Source organism: Mastomys coucha, unplaced genomic scaffold (assembly GCF_008632895.1).
Source record: "Mastomys coucha isolate ucsf_1 unplaced genomic scaffold, UCSF_Mcou_1 pScaffold20, whole genome shotgun sequence".
Taxonomy (NCBI): Eukaryota; Metazoa; Chordata; class Mammalia; order Rodentia; family Muridae; genus Mastomys; species Mastomys coucha.
In genome coordinates this window covers 115,614,524-115,630,073 of record NW_022196903.1, presented here as the reverse complement: position 1 = coordinate 115,630,073, position 15,550 = coordinate 115,614,524, and the positions used below count along the sequence as shown (strand labels likewise).

Here is a 15,550-nt window from a genome sequence, read left to right as displayed (position 1 = left end):
TTAAATGAACCGCAGCTTCTAACGGGTTCAGTTTCTGTGCGGCGTTGTTTCCCGCCTTCTTGGAGTTGAGGCGAGGGATTAAACAATCAGCATTCTCTCGCCGTTCCCTCCATCTCAAAGTTTTTCTTTTCTCCTCTTTCCTTCCCTTTGCTCTACTTCCTTTCACAGACCGTCGTTTCTCAGGGGTCTTTGCTCCGCTTCCTCCCTCTCTGCCTGCTGGTCCCTTTGATCCTTTCTTTCGAGCCCCTATTCCCAGAAGCTGCAGAAAATACCTTCTTTTTTTCCCCCCCCTTTCACGTCACTTCCCTCCCCTCTCCCATCTCCCTCTCTTCTCCGAGGTGAGTCCCCCTCTAGAGGCCAGCGCTTTCTCAGCTTCGTGCTTTCAGAAGGCGAGCGGAATTCGAAAAGAAAGAAGGGTGGGGGCGAAGAAAGGAGGAGAAAGAGAGCCAGAGCCAGGGAAGGAAAAAAAAAAAAAAAAAACCAACCCCACTCGGGCCTAGAGCGCGGAGGCCCGGGAGCAGCGTCGCCATGGCAACGGGCGCCGACAGGAAGCGAGGGACGCGCGCGAGGGCGGGCGCGGGGAGGGGGCGGGGCGGGGGAGGGGTCGGCTGCCCCGGAAGCACCTCCCCGCCGCCCCCTCCCCGTCGGCCCGCGGCCCCCCCCACCCCCGGCCTCGGCCCCCACCCTCGCGGCGGGGCAGGAAGTGACAGGCCCGCGCGAGACCCCCGGCCTGGCGGAGCCGCGGGGCGGCCAGCACCCGGACGGCGGGAGGGGCGGGGAGCGGCGGCCGCGCCGGGCACCTCCCACCGCGCCTGGGCCCCCGCCCCTCCAGGAAGGGGAGGAGGCGGCGCGCCGCCGAGGCCGAGCGAGCCCCCCCCCTCCCCCGCCCCTGAGGTGGACGCCCCCCGCGAGGACTCGGGTGCGGAGCCGGGCGCGAAGGTAACCGGGCGGCCGCGGGCCGGGGAGGGGCCGCATCGCGGGGTCTCGGCGGCGCGGGGATGTTTCCTCAGCCACCTCGGCGTGTGCAACGCCCAGGTACCTCCCCCCCAAGCCGCGCTCCTGCCTCCCGCTCTGCTGCGCTTTGCGGTGCTTGGGTGCTGCGCGTCCCGGGTCTTCGTGCTTTGCGCTCGCTGTGCTCGGTGCTGTCTGTCCGTCACCTCGTTGCCTCTGGCCGCTCGTCTTCTCATTCATTGATCTCTCCCTTCCCCGACTTTGGTCCTTCCATCCGAGCATGCTGTCTGGTTATCTCCCTGCTTCTCGCGCTCCGCCGGGCTCCCCAGTCTCCCAGTTCCTCGACTTCTGTGCCCTCCCCCCTGCTTGGCTCCCTACTATTAGAATGTGCATTTCCCTGCTTCCCAAGTCCGTTCGCTTCGGGCACAGCACTGTATCCACCCCCTTCTCCTGGTGTGTTTGGTTTCTCTTTGGAACTGCATTTTTATCACGGTTCGGGGAAGAACAAGAATCCCTGGGAGTCTTCCCGAGGCACCCCTCAATCCTTGCTTCTCACTCCATTCTTACTGCAACAGAGTTTTATACTCAAGGTTTTGGACTTCCTCCAACACCTGACCCAGTAGGCCCAGCAGTATGTCCACCTCAATATTACTTTCCAGTCCCTTCCCACCGGTGAGCATCTTCCCCGGTTGAGTCCGTACACACCCACACCCAAATGGTGGTACCGTTTAGGATGGCCTTTCACTCTTCTCTCAGTTTTAATTTTTAATCACCTAAACGGTGTGCTATCTTCACTTTCTATATTGAATCTGGAACTCACAACATTAATTGAAAAATGAGGAATTTAAGACATAGATGATATGATGTGTGTGCCTGCAAGGTTTTTTTGATGGCAGTTTTCCCTGGTGGAAAGACTTTAAATTGACCCTTCTCTGTTTCACGATCTGGGGGATAGGAAGGGGTCATCGAATTGATGAACGTTTTTTATATAAGCCTCTATTGCAAGTAACAGGGTCTCTGAGTCCAGTGAGCTAAGTCCAGTAATCTGTGCAACTGTGCCATGCTGCCTCTAACCCTTACCCACTTTTTTTCCTTCACATGCTGATATTGAGGATTCATGGGTCTGTATCTGTTTAGTGTTTTGATATTTTGGCAAAAGATGTGGGGAGAAAGGTAGACTGAAGTTGATAGAATATCCTCTCTGTACCTCTTCCGTTCTGTCCGTGTGTGGAGTGGCGTTTGTTCGTTCCTAAAATGGGTAGAGTTCTCCAGGGACAGTTACGTGATGTAGTGGTGCCGGGAAGAGAATCGGGAGAAAACTCAACTTTAATGGCCAAGGCCGAGACGTTGACTTTTGTTTACTTGTTCAGGATGCATTCCTGAGATAAATCCATTCATCTAATGAAACTAGAGATAGCCCCTAGCAAAAATTATGGTCGGATGTTTATATTCCCAAGCCAAGTAGTGCTTGGGTGACCTGATATTTCTGGTAGCCCAGTGTGTCAAAAATAAAGAATATACAGTGTAAGTTTAACGAAAGAATGAAACAGGAGGAGTAAAATGATGTCATTTTCATGCTGCTTTAGAAGAGTGTTTGTTTGCTTCTCTTGTTCTTTTCCTTATGTCTGTATTTTTTTTTTAAATTTATTTTTGCTAGTTTTAATGTAGCTGCCAGAGGGTAAATTCTTACACTTTAGCAAAGTTGAATCTTATTCTTTTAAGTTAGAATGCTACTTGCTGTTCCGTACTTGGGTGTATGTAACATGTTCACTTTGTTACCCTATTTGCTAATAGGGACCCAGAAGTTATAGAAGGGGAAGTAACAGCCTCGACCCAGGCTTTAATTAGTACCTTGGCATGCAGCCAATCAGCTACTTTGGCTATGTGGGCAGTAGGCTAGCTTTTCTGTCCCCAACATTTATCCACTTCCATGACCTGTCCATCCTGTCTACCTCGTCAGTAGCTCAGGGCTTTCCTCCATGACATGAGGGCAGGGAATGCTCACACCGAGTGACACTGCTTTGGTGACAGATTTCTGTTTTTGTTGTTGTTTGCGTTCTTGTTCTGGGAAGAGACAAAGTAATGTAAAGACTTGATACACAGAAGAGCCTTGATCCCGCTATTATAAAATGGGGGCTATGGTATTTATCGTACATCACCGTAAAAATAGCAGCGGTGAAGGAGAGGGCAACACGAGGCTACAGCAGAGGTGCTGTCCATTGTTAGCGTGATAATGATAGATGGAGAGAGAAATATCAGCAAGCTTTGAACTGTTGGAAAGTGCCGGGGGACATAAGGTGGCTTGTTGTAGTCTGGTCATTTTATTTAATGATAGCCAGGAGTGGGTATGGAAAGGTTTTTTTTTTCTTTTGAAACCGTGACAAGCTTGAAAAGATGGTGGAGTGAGGGAGATAGGATAGCAGATTTGGGAGTTCTAAGACCCCAGAGGAAGAATCTTAGATACTTTGTGGAGTTACTGTGATTTTTGAATAATAGTGACATGAAGTGACATTTTCCATTCAAGGAATAACTTTAACCTTTTACTGATTCCTGTCTAGGGCTTGAGTCAGAGCGCCATTCTTGGGGACCCTGGAACGCTATCATGGAAACGGAGAGTGAACAGAACTCTAGTTCGACCAATGGGAGTTCCAGCTCAGGGGCCAGCTCTCGGCCCCAGATAGCACAAATGTCCCTGTATGAACGGCAAGCAGTGCAGGTGAGGCTCAGCTGAGTGGCGGAGGTCTGTGAGTATTGACTTGGGGTTAGGCAAAGATACCAGAAGATCATCATCCTTAGATTCTTTCTGCGTAAAGAATGAGCTTTCTTCTACTTCAGAATCTTAGCGGCTTACAAAGTTAGAGAAAGCAAACCCAGAGTGAAATTTGGCCATTTTGTTTTGTTTTTAGGAATGTACCAAGTTCAAGGCCAGCTTGGGCAACTTGGTGAAAACCGGTCTTGAAATAAAACTACAAAAAGATAGAGCTGAAGAATTCAGTTCATTGATTCAATATGAAATACTATAAAGTTCACCCATGAATAAATAAGAAATAAGGATCAGTATATTAATTAGGTTTTAATTAGCCATTTCTTTTCATTGTTTAAAAATATTTACTTAGTATTTACATGTGTGTGGTGTGCGTGCGTGTGTGTGTGCATGTGTGTGTGTATATGTGTGTGTGTGTGTGCATATGTGTGTGTATATGTGTGTGTGTGTGCATATGTGTGTGTATATATGTATGTGTGTACGTGTACGTGCATGTGTGTGTGTGTGTGCATGTGTGTGTATATGTGTGTGTGCGTGTGTGTATATGTGTGTGTATATGTGTGTGTGTGTGCGTGTGTGTATATGTGTGTGTGTATATGTGTGTGCGTGTGCGTGTGTGTATATGTGTGTGCGTGCGTGTGCGTGTGTGTGTGTGTTTACAGTGTTGTGTATGTGGCGGTTAGAGGATACTTACAAGTTTTGTTAATGCCGTGTAGTATATACAGGCGCCGTTGGCTGCTGTCTCCATCTGTTGTCTCAAAAAGAGTGCTGGGCTTACAGATGTGCACCGCTGCACCTGGCCTTTTGTATTTTTGTTTGTTTGTTTGTTTGTTTTGTTTTTTCTAGACAGGGTTTCTCTGTGTAGCCCTGGCTATCCTGGAACTCACTCTATAGAGCAGGCTGGCCTCGAACTCAGAAATCCACCTGCCTCTGCCTCCCCAGTGCTGGGATTAAAGGCGTGCGCCAGCACTGCCCGGCTGGTGTTTTTGTTGTAAGTTGTTCTGAGACTTGAACTCAGGTCTTGGGGCTGTGCTGCAGGTGCTTTCCCATAGCTCTCTTTCCTGCGCCAGTTGTCAAGTTTCCAGTTCTGGGCCTTATAAATTATTCTGCATAATAGAAGTATCAATGGCCTTTTTAGATATTTGCTTCCGGACAAGTAGCAATTTCTATACCCTAAATATCCTGTTTGGAAATGAAACATTTTTCTTAAAAGACTTTGGTGGAATGGTTGTAATTACTAAAGAATAAGAACATAGCAAAATCCAGTTGACACTAAAATGATCACTGTCATTTTTATAAATGGCCATTGACATTATACAGTAGATATTTGGAAATGTCAATTACTTGAGAGTTTTGCCCAGTAGAATTGTTCAGAAGTCGCTACTGTTTTTCTTTGTAGAATTGTTCAGAATGCGTTTCTGTCATCTATCTCTAAATACTTTAAGGATCTGAATCTCTATGCTAGATACTGACGGTATATAGCTTTTTCCTTTTATTATTAGTTTGTATATTTATTTGTTTGAGACATAGTTTACTCTCTTACCCTGGCTGGCCTGGAACTCATCATTTTCCTGCTTCCACTTCTTGAGGGCTGGGATTATAGGTATCAGCCTCCACATCTAGCTTCTTTTCCTTATACTAGTCAGTCTCTCATTTATTTGTAGTTTGTCTAGATCTTGTGATATATTTTCAGGTCTTATTTTGAGCTGTAAAAGTTCGTATGTACTGGTTTGCTTTTATTTATATGTGAGGACAGACCATATAATCAGTTGTCTCTACTGTTTTAGATGGCTGAATAGACTACTGGATCCAACATTGTAAGGACAGATCAGTTGCTGATGCTGTTCGTCCTTTGTCTCTTATTGTTCTTCTCCTTCCTGACTCCCTGTGCAACAGTGACACATACAGGAGTTAGGAGTGATGGTTCTGAATATTGTATCCTGTCTTCTAGGCTCTGCAGGCACTGCAGCGGCAGCCTAATGCAGCTCAGTATTTCCACCAGTTCATGCTCCAGCAGCAGCTCAGTAACGCCCAGCTGCATAGCCTGGCAGCTGTTCAGCAGGTGAGAGGTCAGCAGCCATCTGGGACAGGAGGGAGGGGTAAGGCACTGCAGGTTTAGGGTGGGGGAGCAGTTTGGGCAAACTGCATCCTACACCAAAGCCTTCCTTTGCCACCTGTAGTCTCTGGAGAGAAGATGGTTCTTAGATTATGGGGTTGCAGTATGAACTGTGGGAGACTCTTTAGAGGTGGAATAGCTGTGTTGTAGACCTGTTCTGTCTAGTATGTTAGCTACCGGCCATATGTAGCTATTGGGTACTTGAAATGTGGCTAGTTCAAATTGAGGTGATACTGAGATTTTAGAAGACATCAGTTGACAAAAAGAAGGTAAGAAATCTCAATAATGTCTATTTCAGTTTAATGTTGTGCTGTTTATATTTGAGGGCAGAGTTGAATCTCTGAGGTAAAAGCGTATATCTTAAGTGGGTAAATCTCTGATTTCAGTCCCATCTGCCATTTGCCCTCCCCCAAATGATATTTATTTTGTATGTATTAAATAAGTTACTGAAATTTTTATCATCCTGCTTAATACTTTTACTTAATACTTAATACTTTTTAAGTATGCGTAGTAGAAAATGGCTCATTTGATGTTGTATTGGACTAGTCTGCATTAGATTTGTCAGTGACTTGTGATGTGGGTTGAAGCTGGAGTAGCAGGGTACATACAAGTCTCCTGTCTGCCTTGATATTTCTGGGCAGGCTTATGTGGTCATGTGACGAATATCACGGATAGTGATATTTTTTTCATACTCCAACGTACGGTTTCTCTGTTCTTATCTGAAATTTCTGTTTTGTTCATGAATTAATGCTAGAAGCCAGGGAGACACAGCCTTTTCATTGTTTTTCTTATGCTTCCCCTTGAACAGGCCACGATCGCTGCCAGTCGTCAGGCTAGCTCCCCAAACAGCAGCACTGCACAGCAGCAGACCGCCACCACCCAGGCCTCGGTGAGTGCTGTCTCTCTCAGAGGGCAGTGTCTGTTAAGGTCTGGCCTTTGCAGCTGATCTGGGAGGTGGATCAGGTCATTGGTGGGCATTTATTGCTTTTTTTTTGGATTTTTGAGACAGGGTTTCTCTGTGTAGCCCTGGCTATCCTGGAACTCACTCTGTAGACCAGGCTGGCCTCGAACTCAGAAATCCGCCTGCCTCTGCCTCCCAAGTGCTGAGATTAAAGGCGTGCGCCACCACTACCCGGCACATTTATCACTCTTAAGTAGAGATTGGCAACAAAACAAACAAATGAACAAACCAAAGGCCAGGGAACCTATTCGAACCTGTGTAGGAGTCTTGGTTTTCAGACAGACTTTCCCTAGCTAGTCCATACTGGCCTCATACTTAACAATGATCCTCCTGCCTCTGCCTCCTGAGTGCTGGTATTACAGATGTGCACTACTATGTATGACCTCTTATGTAGGAGTCTTTAAATGGGCAAGTGTAAAGAAGGAAGTAGAAACTCTTGGAGAAGAAGAGATAACAAATGAAAGAATCTGTTTGATTTCTTTCCTTTGCCTGCTCAGGTATTAAAACTGGTGATTGTGGGCTTGCTTTCATTTTGATTGTCTATTTGCTTTGCTAATATTCCAAAATAGTTAGGATGAAGTTTTGGGTGGAAGTTACTATTTATTTCCCTTGACTTCTTAAGATTAAGGTCCTGCTCTTGATTCTTACTCTCATGGGATCAGCTGTTGATTTCTCCTCAAGTGCTCAGTCCCGGTTCCTTTCTGTACTGTACAGATCAACCTGGCGACCACGTCAGCTGCTCAGCTCATCAGCCGGTCCCAGAGTGTGAGCTCCCCCAGTGCTACCACCCTGACCCAGTCTGTGTTACTGGGGAACACTACTTCCCCACCCATCAACCAGTCCCAGGCCCAGATGTATCTGCGGGTAAGTCATAGCCACAACCACCATTGTCCTAGGGGCATAGTTCATAATTTATCTTCCCTGGCAAAGAATGAAAGTATTTTTTCGGTGCTATCGAGGGAACCCAGGGCCTCATGCATACTAGGCAAGTGCTGAGCCCCTGGGTGATACCCTTAGTCTGAAAGCTGTTTTATTTAATTCTGGTCATCCACCTTTTAAGACAAAGCCAATCTACTTCCCATGCCTTATGTAGGCTAGAAAAGATGCTTTTAGATGGCATTGAGATCCTCTGCTAGAAGATGTGGCATTGACATTTGATAGATCAGTGTTGGGTGCAGTCTAGTCCTTAAACGTGCGACTTGGGTACACAAAGTGTAGGTATCTCTCAGCTAGTCTATTTCTGTGTAGAACTGTGTGTTCTAAAATCCTCACTGTCCTAATGTCTTTGACGTTTGACTCTGTTATCGTTCGCAGTCTTCTGCACACTCTAGGTTTTCTTCTGGATGATTCCTCACCTTTGGAGAAGGAGAGAGGTTCTTGGGTTGGTGTGGAAAGGTGCAGGCTCAGCTGTTTAACACCTGCTATTTTTTGTCTTGTGGTCCTTTCCTTCCATCTCTTCTGTCTTCTCTTTTCTTCTTTTTACTCTCACTCCTCCTCTCCTTACCAGCCACAGCTGGGCAGCCTGTTGCAGGTTAACCGGACCTTGGGCCGGAATGTGCCTCTAGCCCCCCAGCTCATCCTGATGCCTAATGGGGCAGTGGCTGCAGTCCAGCAGGAGGTGCCGCCCGCTCAGTCTCCTGGAGTTCATGCAGATGCAGATCAGGTCAGTGGCACCACTTACTGTGGAGAAGCCCGGGAGCATGAAGGGGATGACCATAGGCCAGGCCCCACCCACACTTGGCCCCTTTATTGATTTTTTACAGTTCTTATTTTGTGTCTGTTTCAGCTTCCCTTTCCTCAACTCCTATAAACAAAGACTTCCTTAAAATATTTGAGTTGATTTGAGCTAAGGAAGGAAGTAGAATCGCCTGAAGTGATCCCTATGGATCTGGACGTCTTACAGTACATGCTGATTTTTAGGGCATCCTTTTGTCCTCTGCAGCTTAGTTTTATTAAATCTCTTAATTCCCTCAGAGAACTGTCACGTGAGGATAGGGATGTGGGAGGGAATTCTGTTTTAAGTCAGATATGAAGTAGGCCTGGCTGAGTTGCTGGTAGGATGTTTGGCTCCTTCTGCTCTTGACTGCTACAGTTCTCAACTTTCAGTCTTCTATTCCTGTTCATGTTTCCTCAGTAAAGTCTTTCTTCCCATTGCTTTTTGTGACTTTTCCCCAAAATACATATGTTTTAATTTTAAACATGTATGAGATGTAATCTGGAGCCTTATAATGGGTTGTCTATTCATCTAGTCTGTCAAAAACTACATAATATATCATGCTTGGATATCTGTTTAGAGTTTTGGAACACTAAAGAGAGATGAGCCAAATCTTCAAAGAGCTTAGGGGAGCAGCAGTGTTGTACTAACCGCTGCTAGCCCTTAGTAGCCCTGAGTTTCAGAACTGCCTGTTACTTTGTAGGATACTTGAGTGGAGTCTTAAGGGATCTGCTGATTGATTTGGACTGAGGAGAGAACTGAAGAAGATGAGCAGCTCTGAGGGCACCATCCATTTACAGAAATCAGAGCTCAGGGGAGGCTGGGTAGTAGAGACAGCCGGGCTCTGATGTGGCTCTGCAGTAGAGCCTGTCATGCATATTGGGTTGATCTCCAGTTTTGTCAAAAACAAAGCAAAGAGACAGTGAGTTCTAATGGAGGAAGATGTCTAATGGTGGGAGGTGTCTAATGGTGGGAGGTGTCTAATGGTGGGAGGTGTCTAATGGTGGGAGGTGTCTAATGGTGGGAGGAGACTAAAAGGCAAGGAAAGAAGGTTGAAAGTAACAGGAAAAGCTGTGTTGTATGTGTTTACTAAGGAAATGAGTAATTTAGGAGAGAGATGGTGTTTGGGTGCACAGCACTAAAGATGGAGGAGCCCAAGGATATGAGAGTAACAAGAATTACTAAAGGTGGAGGAAACTGGTTCAGAGTTTGGAGAACTGAAGGAGTGAAAGGAGTGGGGCCTGAAGTCACACTGTAGAGCAGTTGGTGCTCTTTATGGGATGAACACTGAAGAAGAGGAATTAGGTTGAAGTTCAGTTTTGGACATGCCAAATTAGAGATGTTTTTGAGACATGCATGTAATACTGAGACAGCAGCTCTGGGCATGATCCTTGAGTTTAGGAGAGCTAGCTTGGAGCTAAACGTGAAAATGGTAGACATGAATTGACATGTCTGTGAAAGTTAAGGAAATATTAATTATGAGCCAGGCAGTGGTGGCGAATGGCTCTAATCCCAGCACTTGGGAGACAGAGGCAGGCAGATTTCTCAGGCCAGCCTGGTCTACAGAGTGAGTTCTGGGACAGCCAGGGCTACACAGAGAAACCCTGTCTTGAAAACCAAACCAAACCAAAAAATTGTTATGGAGAGCATATGGACTGAAGAGAACATGTGTAGAGCTCAGAGGGTTGGGATAAACCTCTAGAAAAGTTGAAGGTGATGGGATGACTGGGGGAAGCAGGAAAGAACAACAAAGAGGAGAGAGGAAAATGGCTAGACTGTGTGGTAACACGAAGACAAAGGAACAGGATCTTACAGGACTGGTGTGGGTGTGGGTGTGGGTGTATGGGTGGGAGCCACTCATTTCTTTTCAGTGTAAAAGAGGAAAACAAGAATGGATTTGTTAGTTTGGAGGGAGAGCTAGTTGAGAGGAGTTGGAGGGGGATTGAACTTGAAGGAATGTTGAGTTGGAGGCATGTGAGAATGTGGAGAGTGTGAATCGGTACAGTGGATGCACAAGAGTTTAGTCATGGGGGAAAGGAGGATGAGGCTGGGGAAGGGAACAGGCAGGGAAAGGGGCACAGGAAGATCACACAGCCAGGAGAGGCCGATAGAGTCAAGAGTAAGAGAGTCGTTAGGACAGTCCCAAATGCAGGAGGAAGGGGGAGTGAGGGAAGGAATGCAGGAGGGTGGAGGGGAGCAGAGAGGGTGCTTCTGAGTGTAGGGAGAATGGAAAAGTGGAGTGACCATTGCAGAAAAGAAGCTGGGTAAGCAGTCTAGTTCTCCCTCCTGAGGAGAGTTCCAGGCACCTGTGAAGCTGGCCTCTCTCTCCCACTGTTCTGGACTCAAGCACCTACTTCACCTGGCTGTACTGCTCTTCTTTTTCAAGACAGAGTTTCTCTGTGTAGCCCTGGCTGTCCTGGAACTCACTCTGTAGACCAGGCTGGCCTCGAACTCAGAAATCCGCCTGCCTCTGCCTCCCAAATGCTGGGATTAAAGGCGTGCGCCACCACTGCCCGGGTCTGTTCTGGTTTTCTAAGTGGTCTTCCTGACTTGAGTCACGACTGCTTATAGTCTTCTTCCATGTTTCTATCAAGATGACTTTAACACAAACAAACAAACAAACAAAAACCCAGGGATAGCTTAAGTAAAGTACTCCTAAAAGCGTGAGGACCTGAGTTCCAAATTCACAACCCACATTGAGAAACAAAGTCATGATGGTGCTTGCTTGTAATTCCAGCCATGGTGAGACAGAAGCATATGGCTCCCTGGCTCCCTGGCCAGTTAGCCTCGTCCATCCAGTGTGAAAGTTCAAGACAGTGAGAAACCTTGTCTCAGAAAAGGCGGTGCCTGAGGAGTTGCACAGTGGTATCTTTTGACCTACATATGCACGTGTACACGTGTACCTGTACCCACATACACATGAGCACCTGCATATACATGAATACTCATGTATACACAAAGAAAACAAGAAAGGTATTTTGTTACTGACTTTTTAAAAAAAATTGTACCTCTAGAACACTGAATTTGATTGGTTCTAGTGATGTGGTTTATTACTTACTGTCTTATAATTGCTCCTCTCAAGGCTCGCTGTTTAAGAAATTCAGTTTTAAATAAAAATTATTTATTTTTGTACATGTGTGTGCCTGCATGAGTTTATTTATGTGCAACACATGCATGTAGGGCAGGGAGGTGTAGGTTTTGGGAACTGATCGTGGGTGCTCTCCAAGGTCAGAAGTGCCCTTGGCCCCGAGCTTTTACTCAGTTATTTCTTACTAGAAGTAGCCAGCAGGCTGGGGGTGGAGCTCAATGGTGAAGTGCTGCCATTGTATGTAAAAGAGACCATGGTTGAATCCCCAGTGCTACAAACCAAAAACAATGTAAGAAACATTTTCTCAGCATGTCTGCCTTATCCATGGTATTGGGTGTATGTACTTATTTCTAGGGTCATCCTTCCCTTGGTCCCCTTTAATATAGCTTTATTATCTCCTTACATATTTCTAAAATTTAACTTTGAAAATTAATTTTAACGGGAAATTCAGATGTATACATGAGATTTAATCTGTGTTTTTACCATTGACTTTCAATAATTACCAGTAGGCGACCATTCTATATAGGCTCTTGCCCTCTGATCATGGATTAATTTGAAGCAGATTCTAGATACCATGTGTACATGCATATAATATATAACATGACATATAACAGTATATAAACAGCAGTATGTAATATAAATATTGAATATTTTGAAATATGTTTTATTTGTATTTAAGTTTATAGGAAACAGCTATATGTAATCTTTTTGAGATTGCAGTTTTAGTTGTATTTTGAAACAGAATCTTGCCGTTGGTCAGACTAGCCTTGAATAACGGTCTTGTTTTCCTCTTGCCTTCGGCCTCAGTGACATGGACAGCAGCGTGGCTCTGCACCTGGCCCGAGAATGCTCTCTCCACAGCATATTATCAAGATACTTTTGTTTTCTAGTCATTATTTATAATTTTAATTTTTGTGTAATATTCTGTTGTCTGAATATAGTCCTCTTCAGTGGCTGTTGGTTTGGGTTGTTACTCTGTGTGGTCGATCTGCCATGTGCAGTGTCTCTTGTGCAGTTCTAGTGTGGATATGTGGGTGTCTAAACGTGTGGATAGTCATCATTAGGGTATGGTGACAATAGTCATCTTTAGGATGTGGTGACAATTTTTCCCTCACAATATTTTTAAGAAATGGGCTCAGCTATAGATTTTATCATGTTTATTCTGATTATTATTAAGATTAATTGTGACAAAATTCTGATTAATAGAATTACCCAGGTAGCTATTTTTCTCTCCCTTTGTGTTCATGCCCAGCACTATTACATTCTGGGACTGTTAATAATAAACAAGACAGATTAAATGTGCTGTTTGTAAGTTACAGTTGAGACTTTATTTTAACACTGCAGGCCCTTAGTGACCCAGCAGAGTACCTTTCTGTCTCCCTAGCCCCAGCTACCTTTCTTGTTCCCTGTAACTCAACACAATGAAATGCTTATATGAAAACATGACATTTATGTTTTAGTTCTGTGGCTTAGGTATGCCTTTAGGTCTTTCCCTTCCCTGTGCACCCTCTGAGCCTCGGGACAGGCATTATCTGTTTTAGAAGACTTGGGCCTCCCAGTCAGAGTTGATTTTATGTTCTCCTGTAAAGTTGGTTTCTATTTATGTGTATATTGTTGGGTTATACTTGCTGATTTTCTACTGCAACAAACCATGTAGCAGGAACATTTAACTCTTGCATTTACACTATCCAAGCAGTACCTGAAGTGTAGTAGGTATTCAATAGATGCTGAGTGAATATGAGGAAAGAGAAAGTATTTTGAAGGAATTTTGTTGATGATAGACTTGATAATATATGACAGTATGTTTACAAAGAAGCTCTTTGAGAGCCTGAAAGGACCTAATTGGTGTAGAAGTCAGGGTTCAGTCAGGTGGGCCATGGAGTGTTACAGTGTAAGTTTTCTGCTTATGAGTCAGTCACAGGAATCTACACACACACACACACACACACACACACACACACACACACGTATATATTCATATTTTCCAGGTGCAGAACTTGGCAGTGAGGAACCAACAGGCCTCAGCTCAAGGACCCCAAGTGCCAGGCTCCAGTCAGAAGGCCATCCCTCCTGGAGCTTCTCCTGTTTCTGGCCTCTCCCAGGCTTCTAGCCAGGCCCTAGCCGTCGCACAGGCTTCTTCTGCGGCCTCAGGCCAGTCACTCAACCTTAGTCAAGCTGGAGGAGGCAGTGGGAATAGCCTCCCAGGCTCCATGGGTCCAGGTGGAGGTGGCCAGGCACCTGGGGGTTTGGGTCAGTTGCCTGCTTCAGGATTGGCTGGTGGAAGCTGTCCCAGGAAGGGCACAGGAGTGGTGCAGCCCTTACCTGCAGCTCAAACAGTGACTGTGAGCCAGGGAAGCCAAACAGAGGCAGAAAGTGCAGCGGCCAAGAAGGCAGAAGCAGATGGGAGTGGCCAGCAGAGTGTGGGCATGAACTTGACTCGGACAGCCACACCTGCCCCCAGCCAGACGCTTATTAGCTCAGGTAAGGTGTCACCTCTCATGATGTCATTAATTCCTCAGAAGTAATTTGAAATATTTAGAATACCTCCCTCCCCAAACAGTTTCTTAAGAAACTGTAGGATATGGAATGACAGAAGAAAAGAGAATCTTGTTAGTCTTGAACATGCCAGCTCAGAGACAGGATTGTGAGTGGATGAAGATTTGAGTTTCCTCCAAGCAGCAAACTACTTATAAAGTACTTTGTGTAGTTTCCTTTTCTCAGTTTATTCATTTCCCTCAAATCTGATGGAATTGACAAATGTGCTAGAGATACATTTTTGAAAGGCAGATTTCCTGGGCTTGCATTACTTATGGCAGAAAAGGATGAATTTGCTCCTCTTTTTAGTAAGTAGTTCAAGTAGCTGTCGTGTAAACACCTAAGAACACAGAAGGCCAGCAAGTGGAGCTGTGGCTTAGTGTGTGGTTGTTTGTATCAATGATAAGGACAAACTCGAATTAATAATAACAATAATCCTAGTTTATATTTGCTTTGAGACTGGGTCAAATATAGCTAATGTCTATACTTGGTAATGTTGGAGTTTTGTTTGTTTGTTTCCACCATGCTAATTAATTATTGATATAACTGAATAATTTCATCACAAACATTACCAATATTAGAAACTTAAATACATACCTTAGCTTTCTGTTCCCAGAGTGCCTTCAGGGTGCATGCTTTGTGTGTTCTTCGGACAGTCAGGTAACATGCAGAGTAGAGGCGGTCAACTCCAGTGTGCAGCAGAGGAGACAGAGTGGCAGAGCCTCTGTCTGCTCTGAAGACTTTAGGTGGTGACTAAATGTGATGAACTTGAAGAATAGAAGGCCCTCTTATGGGTGGTGATACCTTTAACTCTGCACATTTATTCTGTTGGTGAATATTAAATACATCTTATATATTGACACCAGAATGATGTTCTAAGGATGTCAAATGAATAAACATGGATTCAACTTTGAGATAATGAAGGAGGGAGTCAACCATTCTTTGCTCAGTACCGAGTGGAAGCGTAGGGTGGTTATAGCAAAATAAAGAACAGAAAGGACTGAAGGTTAGTGCTGATTTGAGGGGCTACCCTCCATTCATCTCTTCCTTTCTTCCTTTCTTTTTATCTTTTCTGCCTTTTTATCCCTCCCTCTCTCCTTCCCTCCCTCCTTCACTTCCTTTCCTACCTTCCTTTCTTCCTTTCTCTCTCTCTCTTTCTCCTCTCTCTCTCTTTCTTTCTTTTCTTTCTCTCTGTTTCTCTCTTTCTCTCTCTCTCTCTCTTTCTCCTCTCTTTCTTTTCTTTCTCTCTGTTTCTCTCTCTTTCTCTCTCTCTTCTCTCCCTCTCTTTCTTTCTTTCTTTCTTTCTTTCTTTTCTTTTCTTTCTCTCTGTCTGTTTCTCTCTCTCTTCTTCTCTCTCTCTTTCTTTCTTTTCTCTCTGTCTGTTTCTCTCTTCTCTCTCTCTTTCTTTTCTCTCTCTCTCT

At 45.1% G+C, this 15,550-nt stretch overlaps 1 protein-coding gene across 6 annotated transcripts in view; it reads left to right on the top strand.

The window, feature by feature from the left end:
• Window positions 1-321: 321 nt before the first annotated feature.
• The window catches only part of Phc1 (polyhomeotic homolog 1), a 22,318-nt gene continuing 7,089 nt past the window's right edge, over window positions 322-15,550 (top strand). The window contains exons 1-8 of one of the 6 annotated variants that reach the window (XM_031383294.1): window positions 322-338; window positions 2,064-2,072; window positions 3,510-3,667; window positions 5,667-5,777; window positions 6,640-6,720; window positions 7,507-7,656; window positions 8,300-8,455; window positions 13,583-14,075. In XM_031383294.1, coding sequence (XP_031239154.1) covers window positions 2,069-2,072; window positions 3,510-3,667; window positions 5,667-5,777; window positions 6,640-6,720; window positions 7,507-7,656; window positions 8,300-8,455; window positions 13,583-14,075 — 1,153 coding nt within the window. In that variant the 5' untranslated portion in view covers window positions 322-338; window positions 2,064-2,068. Of the gene's footprint in view, window positions 339-650; window positions 1,036-2,063; window positions 2,073-3,509; window positions 3,668-5,666; window positions 5,778-6,639; window positions 6,721-7,506; window positions 7,657-8,299; window positions 8,456-13,582; window positions 14,076-15,550 lie in introns of those variants that run through there. The other 5 variants (XM_031383293.1, XM_031383295.1, XM_031383292.1 and 2 more) reach the window with 5 other exon arrangements.